The sequence below is a fragment of the Coregonus lavaretus genome (genome assembly GCF_964263955.1).
Source record: "Coregonus lavaretus genome assembly, chromosome: 36".
Classification (NCBI taxonomy): Eukaryota; Metazoa; Chordata; class Actinopteri; order Salmoniformes; family Salmonidae; genus Coregonus; species Coregonus lavaretus.
Window position 1 is genome coordinate 14,963,466 of NC_140023.1, and position 19,379 is coordinate 14,982,844.

Consider the following 19,379-nt stretch of genomic DNA (forward strand, 5'->3'; position numbering starts at 1 on the left):
GTATGTAAACTTCCGACTTCAACTGTATCAGTAATTTAAAAAAAGAAAAAAATTACGTACCAATCGAAGATTGCCCCTTTAAATGAAACTGCATGGTGTGTGTGTGTTTGTGCGCGTGTGTGTGCGCGTGTGTGTCCTCTGCTCTCTGAGGAGGAGGTCCAGTTGAATGAGTTGGTCCAGGAAGCTTGGTCCGATGGATCTGTTCAGATGGACGGCCATTATGGCACCCACCAGAGAAAAGCTCTCGTATATCATCAGATACGCCAGAATGCCACGGCGGCTGATGCCCATAGCACAGTGGACAAACACCTTGACTGCAGGACATACAAAGTATTATACCTTAATAACCATCTTGTTTCAGAGCGGTTTGCCCACTGACAAAGAAATTATCAGTCTATAATTTTAATGGTAGGTTTATTTGAACAGTGAGAGACAGAATAACAACAACAAAATCCAGAAAAACGCATGGCAAAAATGTTACAAATTGATTTGCATTTTAATGAGGGAAATAAGTATTTGACCCCCTCTCAATCAGAAAGATTTCTGGCTCCCAGGTGTCTTTTATACAGGTAACGAGCTGAGATTAGGAGCACACTCTTAAAGGGAGTGCTCCTAATCTCAGTTTGTTACCTGTATAAAAGACACCTGTCCACAGAAGCAATCAATCAATCAGATTCCAAACTCTCCACCATGGCCAAGATCAAAGAGCTCTCCAAGGATGTCAGGGACAAGATTGTAGACCTACACAAGGCTGGAATGGGCTACAAGACCATTGCCAAGCAGCTTGGTGAGAAGGTGACAACAGTTGGTGCGACTATTCGCAAATGGAAGAAACACAAAAAAACTGTCAATCTCCCTCGGCCTGGGGCTCCATGCAAGATCTCACCTCGTGGAGTTGCAATGATCATGAGAACGGTGAGGAATCAGCCCAGAACTACATGGGAGGATCTTGTCAATGATCTCAAGGCAGCTGGTCCTCTGTAGCTCAGCTGGTAGAGCACGGCGCTTGTAACGCCAAGGTAGTGGGTTCGATCCCCGGGACCACCCATACACAAAAAAAAAAAAATGTATGCACGCATGACTGTAAGTCGCTTTGGATAAAAGCGTCTGCTAAATGGCATATTATATTATTATTATAGTCACCAAGAAAACAATTGGTAACACACTACCACAGGACTGAAATCCTGCAGCGCCCGCAAGGTCCCCCTGCTCAAGAAAGCACATATACAGGGCCGTCTGAAGTTTGCCAATGAACATCTGAATGAGTCAGAGGAGAACTGGGTGAAAGTGTTGTGGTCAGATGAGACCAAAATCGAGCTCTTTGGCATCAACTCAACTCGCTGTGTTTGGAGGAGGAGGAATGCTGCCTATGACCCCAAGAACACCATCCCCACCGTCAAACATGGAGGTGGAAATATTATGCTTTGGGGGTGTTTTTCTGCTAAGGGGACAGGACAACTTCACCACATCAAAGGGACGATGGACGGGGCCATGTACCGTCAAATCTTGGGTAAGAACCTCCTTCCCTCAGCCAGGGCATTGAAAATGGGTCGTGGATGGGTATTCCAGCATGACAATGACCCAAAACACACGGCCAAGGCAACAAAGGAGTGGCTCAAGAAGAAGCACATTGAGGTCCTGGAGTGGCCTAGCCAGTCTCCAGACCTTAATCCCATAGAAAATCTGTGGAGGGAGCTGAAGGTTCGAGTTGCCAAACGTCAGCCTCGAAACCTTAATGACTTGGAGAAGATCTGCAAAGAGGAGTGGAACAAAATCCCTCCTGAGATGTGTGCAAACCTGGTGGCCAACTACAAGAAACGTCTGACCTCTGAGATTGCCAACAAGGGTTTTGCCACCAAGTACTAAGTCATGTTTTGCAGAGGGGTCAAATACTTATTTCCCTCATTAAAATGCAAATCAATTTATAACATTTTTGACATGCGTCTTTCTGTATTTTTTGTTGTTATTCTGTCTCTCACTGTTCAAATAAATCTACCATTAAAATTATAGACTGATCATGTCTTTGTCAGTGGGCAAACGTACAAAATCAGCAGGGGATCAAATACTTTTTTCCCTCACTGTATTTGTGTGTTTGTGACTACACTCACCGTCTTGCTTCAGGGTGGTATAAATGAAATCTGCGGTGGGGTTGAAGTGAGGATAAAGGTTAAACTCTGTATCATCTGGAGCCTCCACCACACCATAGTACTCCACCGGCAGGTCGCTATAGTAACCTGAGCCAGTGCTGATCCGGTGACAGCCGTCCGTTGTATTTACGATGTGGGTGATACACAGAGATGACAGTAGGGCTTTATCACGAGCCACATCCCTGCATATTACATACTGTTCTATAAACTATCATTCTACACACACACACACACACACACACACACACACACACACACACACACACACACAACATACTCACTCCGATGTAGAGGTTGGGCCAGACTAGGTCCTACAGGCTGCCTATTGGTCCACAAGATCTGACACAGCTCTGACAGATGGAGTGTGTCCTCTTGGTTGGCTGACAGACCGCTGCAGGGGCAGTGACCAGTGTGTGCGTGCGTGTGCTTGTGTGTATGTGTGTGTGTGTGTGTGTGTGTGTGTGTGTGTGTGTGTGTGTGTGTGTGTGTGTGTGTGTGTGTGTGTGTGTGTGTGTGTGTGTGTGTGTGTGTGTGTGTGTGTGTGTGTGTGTGTGTGTGTGTGTGTGTGTGTGTGTGTGTGTGTGTGTGTAACTACTGGATGTCGATGTAGAGGTTGGGCCCGACTTGGTTGAGGTGGCCGGTGGGCCGTCGGTTGGCTAGCAGGAACTCCAGCAGCTCAGACATACGGAGGCTTACATCACCGCTCCCTCAGAGACATGCTGACAGTCTGAGGAGGAGGTGGGTTACAGTGACAGCTAAACCAAAGCAGAGCAGAAAACAGTCTAGTCAGCTCAACAATCTCAAATAAAACGTCTTTCCCCTCAAATCCAAGTCAACTTACTTTTAACAGGCAGCACAGTTCCTCCTCTCACTGTGTCTGCTCGTCTTCCCACACACACACACACACACACACACACACACCTGCAGTTATTTTCCATTTTTAACCCTCTGTAATTCTAAACCTCCTCACCAGTGACGAAAACATCCTCCAGAATTTACTGGACAGCTGACACTATTCATAATGTAGAGGAGTTATAGTTCATAATATAGTAGTAGTAGACTGAAAGTAATACAACAGACACCAAACTGGAACAAAAATACCTTTTTAATTTTGTAATCTCATTATTAGTGTTTCAATGTATAGATTCCCAGGAGACAATGCTCAGCTGCACAACTCACAGCAGGCTCAACTATCACCACTGGCTAGCACAGGAATGTTGAAAAGTTCAAATTCTTTTGATATTTTAGATTTTAAAAGACACTGAGCATTGACATTCTCTCCAGGGAATCCTGCTACCGCATGATATGGTAATTTACAGTATATACAACATGCTGTGATTTAATACCAGTTTGTACCTATTGTAAAAGTCCTACAACTACATATTTTCAACCAGTATAAAGGATTGTGTGTGAGATGGATAGATGGATAAGAGGAGAGACGGATGAGGTGAGAGGAGAGCGGGATGGGAGGAGATAGGGATGAGAGAAGGACTGTCAGAGAAGGGGACATAGTCTCCTCTTGCGTGTGAGCTGTGTGTCGAGGGTGAGCAGTAGTGACAGGAAGTGTCTGTTGGGGTAGATGGCGCGTCGCTGGGTCACATGTTTGAGCGCGGTGCGAAGTGGCAGACGACAGTGCATCATCAGGAACGTCAGCACCAGCGTGGCGGAACGACTTATACCCATGATGCAATGCACCAACACCTTCCCTGGAGAGGATAGAGAGAGTGTGGGAATAGAGGGAATGAAGGGAGAGGCAGAGTTTGATGAAGGAACTCAACTGTCCCTAGAGAGTCTTAAATAAACTGTAAAGAAGTAGGCACATTCAGTAATGTAAACACATACAGTACATAAACACAGTAAACACATTCAGTAATGTAAACACATACAGTACATAAACACAGTAAACACATTCAGTAATGTAAACACATACAGTACATAAACACAGTAAACACATTCAGTAATGTAAACACATACAGTACATAAACACAGTAAACACATTCAGTAATGTAAACACATACAGTACATAAACACAGTAAACACATTCAGTAATGTAAACACATACAGTACACTGCTCCTGAGTGGCGCAGTGGTCTAAGGCACTGCATTGCAGTGCTAACTGTGCCACTAGAGATCCTGGTTCGAATCCAGGCTCTGTCACAGCCGGCCGCGACCGGGAGACTCATGGGCGGCGCACAATTGGCCCAGCGTTGTCCAGGGTAGGGGAGGGAATGGCCGGCAGGGATGTAGCTCAGTTGATAGAGCATGGCGTTTGCAATGCCAGGGTTGTGGGTTCGCTTCCCACGGGGGGCCAGTATAAAAAAAATATGTATTCACTAACTGTAAGTCGCTCTGGATAAGAGCGTCTGCTAAATGACTAAAATGTAAAATGTAAAAAAAATAAACACATTCAGTAATGTAAACACATACAGTACATTAACACAGTAAACACATACAATACATAGACACAGTAAACACATACAGTAAACACAAACACATACAGTAAACACATGCATTAAAGTGCCCCTACCATCTTTAGTCTTCAGGGCGTTATGTATGAAGTCAGCTGCAGGTTTAAAGTACTGGCTGAGGTCAAAATGGGATGAGTCTTCTGTAGGGAAGCCACAGTACACACAGGCGTTTCCATAGTAATCCTGGTCACCAATGCTACCCTGCTTAAAGTGAGCTGCGTTCAGGATGTGTGTGATACCAAGCTTCTTCAATGCACCTCTGTTCTGAGCTATGGCCCTAAGGGAAAGGTATGGGGGGGGGGGTGAATGTGAAACGTGAGATTGCATAACTGTTTGACCAGAAATAACCTGCAGAGAACGGATTAATCAGTGAACAGCCTGGAATAATATAGACAAGATTTAGGCGATAAATGAATGCAGTAGTTTAAAATTAAACAATGTTCAGTGATTCCATGTTCAGTATGTGTTTAACAGTGTTCAGTAAGGTTTAGTAGTGTTCAGCAGTGTTCAATAGGGAAATAGAGCCCACTATAGGAACCTGAGATGCTGAATTCTAGCCCCTGACCCCCAGCCTCTACCTTTTAGCTCTTACTCATACTTCTATAGAACCCAAAGGATTATATAGGGGGTTCCAACATATTTCATCTAGTATTATCACTATTACCGTATTTCTAAAACCCATCTAAAACCCATCCAACCCAAGGGCAGGGGTAAGGGAATTTAAAAAAAGAACTAAAAATAAGAAACACAAACTTACACGTTTCCGATGTAGAGATTAGGCCAGACCTCATCTAGTGGTGTCAGTTCAAGCTTGCAGGACTCCAGGATCGACTCTAGTTCTTTAATAGCCACCAGGTCTTGCTGCTCTCCCTTTGACATTCTCCCTACACAGTGGCACCACTTTGACTGACTCAACTACTGTAGCCCTCTGGCCCTGTGTGACCATCTCCAGCAGGCGAGGGTGTGTGTGTGTGGGGGGGGGGGGGGGGGGGGGGTGAGGGACATAAGCAGGTGGCTACTGGTTGTCCCCCGATTTAGCTCTGGGTTCAGCCTGTTCTTTCTTTCGCTCTGTTTCTTTCTCTCTCTCTCTGTCTGTCTGCCTCACTCTCTCTCTCTCTCTCTCTCTCTCTCTCTCTCTATATATATATATATTCATCAGAGAGAGAGGATACAATACGGGGTAGAAAAATTAAGGATGGAAATGGAGATAGGAGAAAGATGGATTAACAAAGAAAGGGAAAGAAAGAGTCATGTAACAGGCATTATGTCACAGGTCATCAGATGAATGGAGGGAGGGAGGAATGGAGGGGAAAGGAGGTGTGTGTGTGTGTACTGTGTATGCGTGTTTATAATTTGTGTGTGTGTGTATTCCATCCCTTCTCTCTTTCTGAAGAGTGTAGTCCAGGTTAATGAGCTGCTTTAGGAATCCTCTGTTGGGGATGACCCATCGTTTCTGCTGCACCAGACGGACGGCTGCCATGAGAGAATGATGATGATGGGTCATGAGGAAGGCTAGGACCAACGCAGCCGACCTTGCCTAGGGAACACAATAACATATACACAGTCACACATCAGTCACACACACGCATACACACAAACATACACACATATACACAGTCCATTCCTATCATGTAGCTAGGCAATACCCAAAGATATTTTTTGGGTCTAAAAGGGCCTAGAATTGCCATTTCATAATGGTTTTCTCAAAAATAGGTTTGTGATACAAATTAGAAAATCCTGTCAAACATCCTTCCTTCCAATGAAGTTTCTATGTGAGAATTGCCAGAACAATCTGAGATACCAGAAATCTGTTCTACTCCGTCTGGCGAGGAATCGCCCAGCTGAGACAAACAACACACCATCACACACACCACATCCAAACATACGTGGTCAAATCAAATCAAAGTTTATTGGTCGAGTACACAGATTTGCAGGTGTTATAGCAGGTGCAGCAAAATGCTTGGGTTACTAGCTCCAACAGTGCAGTAGAATGTTTCGCAAATACAATACAATTACTCAAATAATGAAAAATCGAAACAAGAAATCAAGAAATTAGTGAACGAGTCCAATTATCAATCCAGAGTAGATATATTAGAGTGAGCATGGGACATAATCATGGTGTGTGTATAGACAGTATATAGTTTGGAAGAAAATTGTATGTACAGTAGTAGGTATATTAGAATGAGCTATGTTGAGAATACAGAGTCATACCAAAGAATGTAAAAATGGGACCTGATTAAGAATTAAGGAGATAGATTGGGGGTAAGGCCCTGTGATAGACTAGCGTCCTGTCCAGGGGGTGTACTTGTACATCAAGCTGCCTCACTCTACAGAAACATTAGATAGGCTCCTGCCCTATGAGATGTTCCGGCTCGCTCAAGCCAAAGCTCATGCAAGGCTACTTATGTCGAGAATACAGTATATACATACACAGTGAGTAAACAACAGTATATAAACAGAATGTGAGGTGACCAGCGTTCTATGAGTATATACACTACCGGTCAAAAGTTTTAGAAAACCTACTCATTCAATGGTTTTTCTTCATTATTACTATTTTCTACATTGTAGAATAATAGTGAAGACATCAAAACTATGAAATAGCACATATGGAATCATGTAGTAACCAAAAAAGTGTTAAACAAATAACCACCCTTTGCCTTGATAATATCTTTGCACACTCTTGGCATTCTCTCAACCAGCTTCATGAGGTAGTCACCTGGAATGCATTTCAATTAACAGCTGTGCCTTCTTAAAAACTAATTTGTGGAATTTGTTTCCTTCTTAATGCGTTTGAGCCAAACAGTTGTGTTGTGACAAGGTAGGGGGGGTAAACAGAAGATAGCCCTACTTGGTAAAAGACCAAGTCCATATTATGGCAAGAACAGCTCAAATAAGCAAAGAGAAACGACAGTCCATCATTACTTTAAGACATGAAGGTCAGTCAATATGGAAAATTTCAAGAACTTTTAATGTTTCTTCAAGTGCTATGATGAAACTGGCTCTCATGAGGACCGCCACAGGAATGGAAGACCCAGAGTTACCTCTGCTGCACAGGATACGTTCATTAGAGTTACCAGCCTCAGAAATTGCAGCCCAAATAAATGCTTCACAGAGTTCAAGTAACAGACACATCTCAACATCAACTGTTCAGAGGAGACTGTATGAATCAGGCTTTCATGGTCGAATTGCTGCAAAGAAACCACTACTAAAGGACACCAATAAGAAGAAGAGACTTGCTTGGGCCAAGAAACACGAGCAATGGACATTAGACCGGTGGAAATGTGTCCTTTGGTCTGGAGTCCAAATTTGAGATTTTTGGTTCTGACCGCCGTGGCTTTGTGAGACGGGTGTGGGTGAACGGATGATCTCCGCTTGTGTATTTCCCACCGTAAAGCATGGAGGAGGTGTTATGGTGTGGGGGTGATTTTCTGGTGACACTGTCTGGGATATATTTAGAATTCAAGGCACACTTAACCAGCATGGCTACCACAGCATTCTGCAGCGATACGCCATCCCATCTGGTTTGGACTTCTTCCTCTTGCTCCGGGAAGAGTGGAGACTGATAACCCAGGGAACACTCAAAGGGCGAAAGACACGTGGCAGAGCAGGGAATGGTGTTGTGGGCGTATTCGACCCACACTAGTTGCTGGCTCCAGGTGGTGGGGTTGGCGGAGACCAGGCAGCTCAGAGTTGTCTCCCGATCTTGGTTGGCTCGCTCCAACTGGCCGTTGGACTGAGGGTGGAAACCAGAGGACAGGCTGGCCGACGACCCAATGAGTGTGCAGAACGCCTTCCAGAACCGAGACGAGAACTGAGGACCCCGGTCGGAGACCATGTCCACTAGGAGTCCATGGATCCGGAAGACGTGCTGCACCATGAGCTGGGCCGTCTCTTTGGTGGAGGGTAGCTTGGGGAGAGGAGTCTTGTTCTGCGCATAGATCGTGCACTCGGCGACGAACGCGGAGACGTCAGGAACCATGATAGGCCACCAAAAGCGTTGTCGAACAAAGTCCAGGGTCCGACGGGAGCAGGGCGGCAAGCAAGCCTGGAGGAGTGGGCCCACTCCAGATCAAGAGTGGACAGCGTCAGGAACAAACCTCCCGGACCTTCTTTCCTATTCCCCAACTGAGTGCCGTCGCCAAGTACGAGGTGGGAAGGATGGTCTCGGATTCCGGGGGTGTAGCCGTAGGGCTATAGCGTTGTGACAGCACATCTGGCTTGACATTCTTGGATCCCGGTCGGTATGAGAGGGAGAAGTTGAATGGGGTGAAAAGCAGGGCCCACTTAGCTTGCCTGGAATTGAGACGCTTGGCGGTGCGGAGATATTGCAAGTTCTTGTGGTCTGTCCACACAATGAATGGATGTTCCTCCCCCTCCAGCCACTGCCTCCACTCCTCCAATGCCATCTTCACCACGAGAAGCTCACGATTCCCCACATCGTAATTCCTCTCCGTGGTGTTGAGGTGATGGGAGAAGAAGGCGCAGGGATGTAACTTGAGGTCCAGGGCCGAACACTGGGACAGGACCGCCCCCATTCCGACATCCGAAGCATTGGCCTCCACCATATACTGGCGGGACGGGTCAGGATGAACCAAGATGGGAGCAGTGGTGAAACGGTGTTTGAAGTCCTGGAACGCTTGGTCAGCAGCTGGGGACCATGTGAACAGAACCTTAGGAGAGGTGAGTGCAGACAGGGGGGAAGCCATGGTGCTGTAACCCCGGATAAAGTGGTGATAAAAGTTGGCGAATCCCAGGAAACGTTGCAGCTGCACTCTGGATGTAGGCTGGGGCCAATCCACTACCGCTCTCACCTTCCCGGGATTCATCTGTACACTCCCTGCAGTGATGATGTAGCCCAGGAAGGGGATGGTGGAGCGATGGAATTTGCATTTCTACGCTTTCACAAAAAGCTGGTTCTCCAGGAGGCGTTGGAGAACCTGTTGGACGTGGAGCAAGTGTTCTTGGGCAGAGCGGGAGAAGACGAGGATGTCGTCGAGGTAGACGAAGATGAACCGGTTCAACATGTCGCAGAGAACATAATTAACCAGGTCCAGGAACATAGCTGGAGCATTGGTAAGGCCAAATGGCATAACCAGATACTCGTAGTGACCGCTGGCCGTGTTGAAGGCAGTCTGCCACTCGTCCCCCTCCCGAATCCGGTGGTAGCCGCTCCGTAGGTCCAGATTGGAGAATACATTGGCCCCCTGGAGCGGCTCGAAGGCCGAGGAGATGAGTGGTAGCGGGTAGCGGTTCTTCAGCGTGATGTCGTTGAGGCCCCGGTAGTCGAAGCACGGGCGCAGGATTTTGTCCTTCTTCTCCACAAAGAAGAACCCTGCACCGGTGGGGGATGCAGAAGGACGGATGAACCCAGCAGCTAGGGAGTCCTCAATGTAGGTCTCCATAGCCTTGGTCTCCGGCCCCGACAGCGAGTACGGTCGTCCCCAGGGTGGAGTGGTGCCTGGGAGAAGGTTGATTCTGCAATCGTAGGGTCAATGTGGCGGAAGCGAAGAGGCCTGGGCCTTACTGAACACCTCCTGGAGGTCCTGATACTCCGCGGGAATGGCAGAGAGGTCCGAGGCAACTTCCGAGCCCCCAGGAAGACGTCCCGGGGCAGGCTGTGCTGACTTCAGGCAATGAGCGTGGCAGAACGGGCTCCAGCCCATGATGGCACCAGTAGACCAGTCAATGAAGGGGTTTTGTCGCTGGAGCCAAGAGAAATCCAATACCACGGGAACCTGAGGAGACTTAATTAGCAGGAATTGGATCGTCTCGCTGTGGTTCCCTGATACTCATAGGTTGATGGGGGTGGTATTGTGGGTGACCTGGCGCCCGTCCAGCGCTCTAACGTCCATGGGAATGGAGAGGGGCTGAGTGGGGATGCCTAGCTCGGATGCCAGGGTGGCGTCCATAAAGCTCTCATCGGTCCCAGAGCCGATGAGTACCCGGAGAGATTTTGAATGGTTCCCCCACAGCAAGATGGCATGAAAAGGGGTGCGAGTAAGGGGAGAGGAAAAGTTATCCATATGGTCTTTTAGTGGACAGGTGGACACAAAATGACCAGTATTCCTGTAATACAGGCAACTCTTTGTGTGAAGCCTGTATTGCCATTCGGCTGGAGACAGCTTAGCTCTGCCTAATTGCATCGGCTCGGGAAGAGGTGAATCTGCAGACTTCGGAGACTATCGAGGGAACTCGGGTAGCCTCGGGTTCTCTCGGCAACAGAGCCGCCGGGGACTTCCAGGATGCCTCGGAGGTGAGGTGGAATCCTTGGGCGGGCGATTGGAATCGGACTTCCTCTCCTTCCTTCGTTCCCGTAGTCGCCCATCGATCCGAATGGTCAAGACGATGAGCTAGCCGATATCCGTCAGTAGTTCCTGGGCTGCAAGCTTGTCCTTTACTTCCTCCGATACTCCGTGCAGTAACGTGTCAAACAGCGCTTCCGGGTTCCAGGCACACTCAGCTGCCAACGTGCGGAAATCCACTGCATAGTCTGCCACACTGCGGGATTCTTGCCGAAGTCTGAGTAACTTCCGGGCAGCCTCTCTCCCGAACAATGGAGCATCGAAAACCTTCTTTACCTCCTGCATGAACTCCTCCAGACTGAAGCATACGGCCAACTGTTGTTCCCACAATGTCTTAGCCCAGGCGAGAGCCCTCCCGGACATCAGCGTGATGTGGTACGCTATCTTAGAGCGGTCCGAGGGGAAGGAGGAGGGCTACAGCTCGATGATGAGCGAACACTGAGCGAGAAATGGCCTACAGGTTCCCGACTCTCCAGCGAAGCGTTCCGGGGGAGGTAAGCAGGGTTCTCAGGAAATCAGGGTGGCTGGGGAGACCGCGCTGCTAACAGCCGGGTTACTGAGGGACTGGGAGGTTACCGTCATGGTAGGCTGCCTAACAGACAGCCTGCAGAATTGCTCCAGCAATGTGTTAAACGCTCGGTCATGGCGTTCGGCCAAGGTCTGGAACCCTTCCATGAGACTACAAAGCAACTCCTCGTGCCTTCCAAAGGTTGCTCCTTGGGAGGAGATGGCGTTGCGGAGCTGGTCCGAATCTGCTGGGTCAGTCATGGCCAGTTCATACTGTCATGTTTCAGGAGAAGAACCAGATGCAGACAGTGTCGAAGTAACAAAAGTTGTTAATGTGTCAAAAGTTTATTACAAAAACAGGGGGGCAGGCAAACGACAGGTCAAGGGAAGGCAGAGGTCAGTAATCCAGATCGGAGTCCAAAAGGTACAGAACGGCAGGCAGCCTCAGGGTCAGGGCAGGCAGAGGTCAATAATCCAGGATGGTGTGACAAGGAACAGAACGGCAGGCAGGCTCAGGATCAGGGCAGGCAGAATGGTCAAAACCGGGAAAACTAGAAAACAAGAACTTGAGAAAGAAGAGCAAGGGGAAAAACGCTGGTAGGCTTGACGAAACAAAACGTACTGGCAATAGACAAACAGAGAACACAGGTATAAATACACTGGGGATAATGGGGAAGATGGGCGACACCTGGAGGGGGGTGGAGATAATCACAAAGACAGGTGAAACAGATCAGGGTGTGACATGACCTCAACCAAATTGAGATGGTTTGGGAAGAGTCGGAGCGCAGAGTGAAGGAAAAGCAGCCAACAAGTGCTCATTATATGTGGGATCTCCTTCAAGACTGTTGGAAAAGCATTCCAGGTGAAGCTGGTTGAGAGAATGCCAAGAGTGTGCAAAGCTGTCATCAAGGCAAAGAGTGGCTATTTGAAATATCTGAAATATAAAATATATATGTTTTGGTTACTACATGATTCCATATGTGTTATTTCATAGCTTTGATGTCTTCACTATTATTCTACAATGTAGAAAATATTAAAAATAAAGAAAAACCCTTGAGTGAGTAGGTGTTCTAAAACTTTTGACAGGTAGTGTACATGGTGCATTAGTCTCAAGGTGTGTATGTATAAATGATCTTGGCGGAAGTGGATGTCGAGAGTGAAACGAGAAGCGAGTCGAGTTGGAGAAGAGGAATAGAGAACAGTAGTATCAAAGAATGGAATGGAAAAAAATTAAGTGTTGAAAAATGAAGGGGATGATAAATCTATGTCAGACAAGGATTTGATTTTAGTTGGGATGCAAACATTTTTATAAGGATGATAGTGTATACCTCCATTACTGTAAAGCTAGGATATATGAGATACTGAGTAAGAACTTTTGTCCCAAAACCACTGCAATGCAAAGACAGTAAAGGATTTGGTAATGTTTCAAATGTGTGCAGATGGAAGGAGTATACGGATGATCGGAGTGAAGAATGGCCATGTTGCAATTGTGGTGGAGATCATGACCCAGAGTTTGTGGAGCGGAGGAGGCTGGTGGGAGGAGCTATAGGAGGATGGGCTCATTGTAATGCATGGAATATTATGCATGGAATGGAGTCAAACATTTGGTTTCCATATGTTTGATACGTGCCGTTACATTTATTCCATTCCAATGAGCCTGTTCTCCTATAACTCCTCCCACCAACCTCCACTGTTGTGGAGTGCACTGTGAGGGTGAAGGAGGTTGAGGTGGCTAAAGTTAGGGTGGTCCATCGGATCTCCTATGCAGAGGCAATCAAAAGAATTGAGAGAGAAAGTGACACTAGTGTTGAAGAGATGGTTGTGGATACATGCTGCATGTAAAGAAAGTGGATTTTGTGGCGTTCATTGCAACTGTGATAAACTGCACGGCTCAAGTAGCCATCAAAGAAATTGGACATCATTGTAGCTGTGGCAGGAAAGTATCTGGGGCTTCAGGAATTCACAGCAGAAGTGTTGTAAGGGTTATTGACAACTGAAGATATGCTGCCCTCCCAGGCTCCTGAGCCTGTGTAGGGATCTGACACGGATTATTTATGTTAACAGTAGAGGCAAGGAGCATCTTTATCCACATTATACTACTACATCCCAAGTTCTCTCACGTCACCCCGCTCCTCCGCACACTCCACTGGCTTCCAGTTGAAGCTCGCATCTGTTACAAGACCATGGTGCTTGCCTATGGAGCTGTGAGGGGAACGGCACCTCCGTACCTTCAGGCTCTGATCAGTCCCTACACCCAAACGAGGGCATTGCGTTCATCCACCTCTGGCCTGCTGGCTCCCCTTCCTCTGCGGAAGCATAGTTCCCGCTCAGCCCAGTCAAAACTGTTCGCTGCTCTGGCACCCCAATGGTGGAACAAGCTCCCTCACGACGCCAGGACAGCGGAGTCACTCACCACCTTCCGGAGACATTTGAAACCCCACCTCTTTAAGGAATACCTGGGATAGGATAAAGTAATCCTTCTACCCCCCCCCCCCCCCCCCAAATTTTTTTTTTAAAATTAAAATAAAATAAAAAATAAAAAATGTGTAAAGTGGTTATCCCACTGGCTATAGGGTGAATGCACCAATTTGTAAGTCGCTCTGGATAAGAGCGTCTGCTAAATGACGTAAATGTAAATGTAAATGTAATCATTTTTGTCTTTTAGGATCTTTTATTTTCATCCCGCACAATAGGTGGCGGCAATACAACTTTTGGATGTAATCCGCCGTAAAACCCCAACAAAGAAGAAGAAAGCCGGAGCTTGTGACGTCTATGAAAACATTGGCAAAATGGCAGCGACCATGAGCAACGTGGATGAAATTCGGGATAGAGTGATATTAGGTGAATTTGATGTAAAAAATGTAAGTGATTGAAGAACAAATAAGTGGAGATGCTGTCTATGCCCAGAATTTGTGGGCAGGTATTCTTGGAATAAACGGGTGGGCATGTTTGCTAGCTAATAACATCATTATGTGCAGCTAACGCGTTAGCTAGTTAACGTTAGCTAGTACAGTAGAAAATACAACGCTGTTCTCACACAACATTGTCATGAAAAATATTTACTGTATTTGATAGGTTCATACAACCGATTACCCTGGCAATTATCCAGGCTACGATGACACATGGAGCTTGCAGAAATTCCAAAAGGTAAACTAACTATTATCATGTTGGCCTGATTTTACATTCAAATCTGTTGCGTGGAATGCCCATATATACACATTACAATATAATATATATATTGCAGAATTTCAGAATCGACGTGGTGCAAATGGATGAGACTTCTCTGGAGTTCGACATGGTGGGCATAGATGCAGCTATCGCCAATGCCTTTCGACGGATATTACTCGCAGAGGTAGCTACTACTCAGATAGCATCCAGCCAATGAAAACAGCATACGAGGTGGTCTCCGTGTTTGATGTTTTTAGATGGCAGAGAACAAAATAACATCTATTAATCCGCCCTCTCCTAGGTCCCCACTATGGCTGTCGAGAAGGTGTTTATTTACAACAACACATCCATAATTCAGGATGAGATCCTTGCCCACAGGCTGGGCTTGATCCCTATCAAGGCTGACCCACGATTGTTTGAGTACAGAAACACAGGTACGTTTATGCTGCTTACCTTGCCTGTCCCCACTGACAATGGCCATACAAAGTTCCAAGACTTGTCATGTAGAGGGTCACCACCAGCTACATCAGTTTTGTTTGTACAAGTTTAAGGAATTTGTGCTTTTCTCAGGGGACGAGGAAGGCACAGAAATCGACACAATTCAACTTCAACTGAAGATCAAATGCACCAGGAACCCCAGAGCCACCAAAGACTCTGCTGACCCCCGGGAACTTTACCTGAACCACATGGGTAGGTAAGGCCGTGGACATTCTTGTGTCCAAGAATTTTGGAATGGGAGTCATCCGTTGCCGGATTAATGACAATGGAGATGTATGTCCGACCAAAAAAACACAAATGGTATATATTTTTACATATGCAACTAGCATGAAAAAGTATAGTAGAGATGAGTTGTACTTTTGACAGTAAAAAATTGTCAATCATGTACGTCATATACGATTTGATCTGTGTTCATGTGTCTAAGTGTGGCCACGGCCTTAAGAGAAGCTGAGCATAATTTCCTCATAACTTCAGATTCAGTGTTTAATAGTCACATGTGCAGGGTTGCAGGTGTGTTTGCAGGGTACAGTGAAAATCTTAGGCTCCGAGCTCCAGTATGCAGGACTAAGTGAAATAAATTATTGAAAATGGTAATAAACGTTACGTGAACTTGTACATTAAACAGTCCCGCCAGGATTCCGCAATCCTGCAACATATTTCCGCATTAAACAGTCAAATCAATGCAATATTATAGCATAAAACTGACCATTCAATGCAGAACAAAAAGAGGGCTCGCAATTTCAAACAATCACCTCACATTTACCGCATAATATGTTCAATCAAGCCAAACGTCAACAAACTTTTTCCCTCGTCACTGCATTTTCATGACAAATTGGACAATATCATTGCATATTGCCATGCAAAATGTCAGAATTGCCTCAGCAAAGTCAATAATTTTTGCCTGCAAATATCACAAAAAATCCCTGCCAAATCATGGAGGAACTGATTAAAAATGTCTGCCATCCTAACAAAGTCTGCAGTTTTATACATATTCTCATTTAAAGTAAGTGAATAATTGAACTTTTTCTAGTCTGTGCAGAGGTGCCCCTTTAACCTGTAATGTCTTTGATTTTTCCTCAGTGTACTCCAAGGACATGAAGTGGGTCCCTATTGGGAACCAAGCTGATGTGTTTGCAGATATCAACATCGGTCCAGTACATGGGGACATCCTTCTGGCACAGCTCCGGCCTGGACAGGAGCTGGATATAGTCATGCACTGTGTGAAAGGCATTGGTGAGAGGACTTTCTCTGCAAAATGTGATAATGTCTGCACAATGGCAATCTCAGACTACAGTTTAACCTAAAGCTTTCTCAAGCCCTGTAACCAGTGAAGTAGTGGTAAAAATAAATAACAGGTGGGTGATTGCTGTCCGTGGTGAATAAAGTTATGCTCCCTATATTTTAAATGCATTTCTTCGCAAGAGATGGGTAAATGCTCGTGCAAAATAAAAAAGCGTTTACGTTAATATACCCTCGCTACACCGTTGCCTGTAACTACAGCTCTCTGTCATATCTTGTTGAAATGAGTGATCGCTCTCTTTCCTGTTGTGATGGCGCAATCCTATGCTCTATCTTTCCAGGTCAAGACCACGCCAAGTTTTCACCTGTGGCTACAGCCAGTTACAGACTCCTTCCTGAGATCACACTAATGGAAACAGTGGAGGGGGAGAAAGCGGAGAGACTAAAACGCTGCTTCTCCCCTGGAGTTATTGAGGTGGAGAACAATGGGGGTAAAACAGTAGCTATAACATTTTGAAGCATTATGTCAGGATGGCGGAGGGGTTTATGGTACTGAGTTCAGGTCGCAGTCTTCAGACAACAACCTTTATGGGTGGCAGGTAGCCTAGCGGTTAGAGCGTTGGGCCAGGGACTGAAAGGTCGCTAGTTCGAATCCTAGAGCCAACAACGTGAAAAATCTGTCTATATGCCCTTGAGCAAACCCTGATTGCTCTAGGGTTGCCGGTTGCCGTGACCCAACACTGAGGTTGTCTCAGGGGGAGTTGGGATATGCTAAAAAAAATATATATATATATTTCACACGAGTATAGTACACACTTGTACATGTGTGAAACAGTACTTCTACTGTAGCTATTTATGATCCATGTAGCTTATAATTTTCCTTCTGTCCCAGGAAAGGTTGTTGCCAAGTTGGTGAACAGTCGCTTAGATACCTGCAGTAGGGAGGTTCTCCGACATGACGACCTCAAGAACACTGTGAAGCTTGCAAGAGTGCGGGACCATTTCATCTGTATGTACCCAGTGAATTTAGAAATCACTGTTTGCAGCTTGGCAAATTTGTGAAATGTACAGTAAACATGTCTTGTAGTACATAGCCCATAACTATTGTTGCACTGTAGAAGCGAATTGTTTGTTTTTCCTCAGTGATTCTTTTACTTTGTTTGTGTAGTATAGTTTGGCATTCTGTGCATGAGCACCCATCAATCCTGTGTTTCCTCTTTCCCATAAAGTTTCTGTAGAATCCACTGGCATCCTGGCACCTGATGTCCTGGTCACAGAGGCCATCAAAGTTCTCATGACCAAGTGTCGAAGATTCCTCACTGAGCTCGACTCCACGGAGATGGAATAAGAGCAATTAAGTTGGACCAAATGTAAATACTCAATACAGGGGTTAGACATGTCTTGAGCCTGTGTGCAACATGCTTTGGACCAGGAATGGGCAACTCCAGTCCTTTGGGCCTGATTGGTGTCACTTTTGTCCCAGCCCCAGCTAACACCTGACTCAAATAATCAACTAATTTACATCATTTAGCAGACGCTCTTATCCAGAGCGACTTACAAATTGGTGCATTCAATTTATGATAGCAAGTGGGACAACCACTTTTTTTCTTCTTCTTTTTTTTGTGGGGGGGGGGGGGGGTAGAAGGATTGCTTTATACTATTCCAGGTATTCCTTAAAGAGGTAGGGTTTCAAGTGTCTCCGGAAGGTGGTCAGTGACTCGGCTGTCGTGGGGGAGCTTGTTCCACCATTGGGGTGCCAGAGCAGCAAATAGCTTTGACTGGGCTGATCGGGAACTGTGCTTCTGTAGAGGTAAGGGAGCTAGCAGGCCAGAGGTGGATGAACGTAGTGCCCTCGTTTGGGTGTAGGGTCTGATCAGAGCCTGAAGGTAAGGAGGTGTCGTTCCCCTCACAGCTCCGTAGGCAAGCACCATGGTCTTGTAGTAGATGCGAGCCTCAACTGGAAGCCAGTGGAGTGTGCGGAGGAGCGGGGTGACATGAGAGAACTTGGGAAGGTCGAACACCAGACGGGCTGCGGCATTCTGGATAAGTTGTAATGATATTCAGTTCAGAATGCAATTCGTTTAATCAGCTGTGTTTGCTAGGGATGGGGGGGGAAAGTGTGACACCATTCCGCCCCCAGGACTGGAGTTGCCCGTCCCTGCTTTGGACAATAGAATACAACACCAGTTGGAATTAAAGCACACCGTGGTAATGCTGAGGATGCTTTATTTTTATTACCATCCTAGATTAACTTGAGTTTGGATTCCTTTGTCAAAATATGTACCCAGCATGAGATGGTTTGTCTTCCCCAAAAAGGGTTGTGCCACTTATGTAGTATATTTTGTATTCTAATTAATGCTTATGTCTCTTGCAAATCCTTATGGCTCATTCATGTCATTAGCCCATTTTGTAGAGTTGTGCCTGAATTCCATCCTTTTAGGTAAAACCATTACAATAAAAAATGTTTTTAGCATTTACTGAATGAAGAGGGTTTTTATAACTCAATGGCAGTTCTCACTTGCAAGTGGCAACTGTCAAACATATAGTACACAGCAAGGTGCAGTTATGTTTTGTGTACTGTATAGACTTGTGAGACAAAAGTAAAGCATATTACATTTTACTCTAGATACTGATGATGTTGCAAAGTCTGTGTGTACTTTCTATCCCACCTCAGTCCTATTCCACAGTGCGTACATTATTTGAAGGTATCAAGAAATGGTATGCATGGGGCCCGGTTTCCCAAAACACCACCCAGAGAGAACGTTCGCTGAGTGCGTCGTTTCTGATAGAATCGAAAGAAATGAATCACTGCTCTCGGATTAGCGTTCTCCCTTTCCAATCTTACCTTAACATTATAATTATTCTAATACGGACGACGGATCAGCTCCTAGAGAGATGTCACCTGTGGCTACAAGTATTGAGGCGGCTTATTCTAATGCGTACCCTATAATAATGCACTAAAGATTTGGCACATTGCGCGCACATGAAATATATTGAGGCAAATTAGACAGCGTACAAATAGATAAAACAATTGAATTAACATGACATTT

The 19,379-nt window shown here is 45.9% G+C and overlaps 2 protein-coding genes across 6 annotated transcripts; one reads left to right on the top strand and one right to left on the bottom strand.

The window, feature by feature from the left end:
• Positions 1 to 3,641: 3,641 nt before the first annotated feature.
• Positions 3,642 to 5,494, bottom strand: LOC311110648 (dual specificity protein phosphatase 13A-like; the record flags this gene model as incomplete). Its single annotated transcript, XM_084153189.1, has 3 exons — positions 3,642 to 3,853; positions 4,675 to 4,892; positions 5,373 to 5,494. 3 exons carry the CDS (start codon positions 5,492 to 5,494, stop codon positions 3,642 to 3,644), a joined length of 552 nt encoding a protein of 183 aa, XP_084009315.1.
• An 8,704-nt stretch (positions 5,495 to 14,198) lies between these two features.
• On the top strand, positions 14,199 to 18,804 carry LOC311110688 (DNA-directed RNA polymerases I and III subunit RPAC1-like). Of its 5 annotated transcripts, none has more exons than XM_084153229.1 (10): positions 14,199 to 14,285; positions 14,500 to 14,571; positions 14,669 to 14,776; positions 14,894 to 15,026; positions 15,163 to 15,282; positions 16,171 to 16,323; positions 16,671 to 16,820; positions 17,222 to 17,338; positions 17,559 to 17,718; positions 18,478 to 18,804. In XM_084153229.1, exons 1-9 carry the CDS (start codon positions 14,214 to 14,216, stop codon positions 17,675 to 17,677), a joined length of 1,044 nt encoding a protein of 347 aa, XP_084009355.1. In that variant the 5' UTR covers positions 14,199 to 14,213; the 3' UTR covers positions 17,678 to 17,718; positions 18,478 to 18,804. The 5 variants fall into 5 exon arrangements, 4 of the variants coding, with proteins under 4 accessions (XP_084009355.1, XP_084009357.1, XP_084009356.1 ...); XM_084153231.1 differs by having other exon boundaries at positions 14,205 to 14,363; XR_014610718.1 differs by having other exon boundaries at positions 14,211 to 14,285; positions 17,559 to 17,749; positions 18,470 to 18,804.
• Positions 18,805 to 19,379: the final 575 nt, after the last annotated feature.

Bases quoted from the DNA above. Each gene is read 5' to 3' on its own strand.
- LOC311110688 (XM_084153229.1), top strand. From the start codon at position 14,214: ATGGCAGCGACCATGAGCAACGTGGATGAAATTCGGGATAGAGTGATA. The intron at 14,572-14,668 runs GTAAACTAACTA...TATATATTGCAG, and splicing joins GCTTGCAGAAATTCCAAAAG to AATTTCAGAATCGACGTGGT. The intron at 15,283-16,170 runs GTAGGTAAGGCC...ATTTTTCCTCAG, and splicing joins ACTTTACCTGAACCACATGG to TGTACTCCAAGGACATGAAG.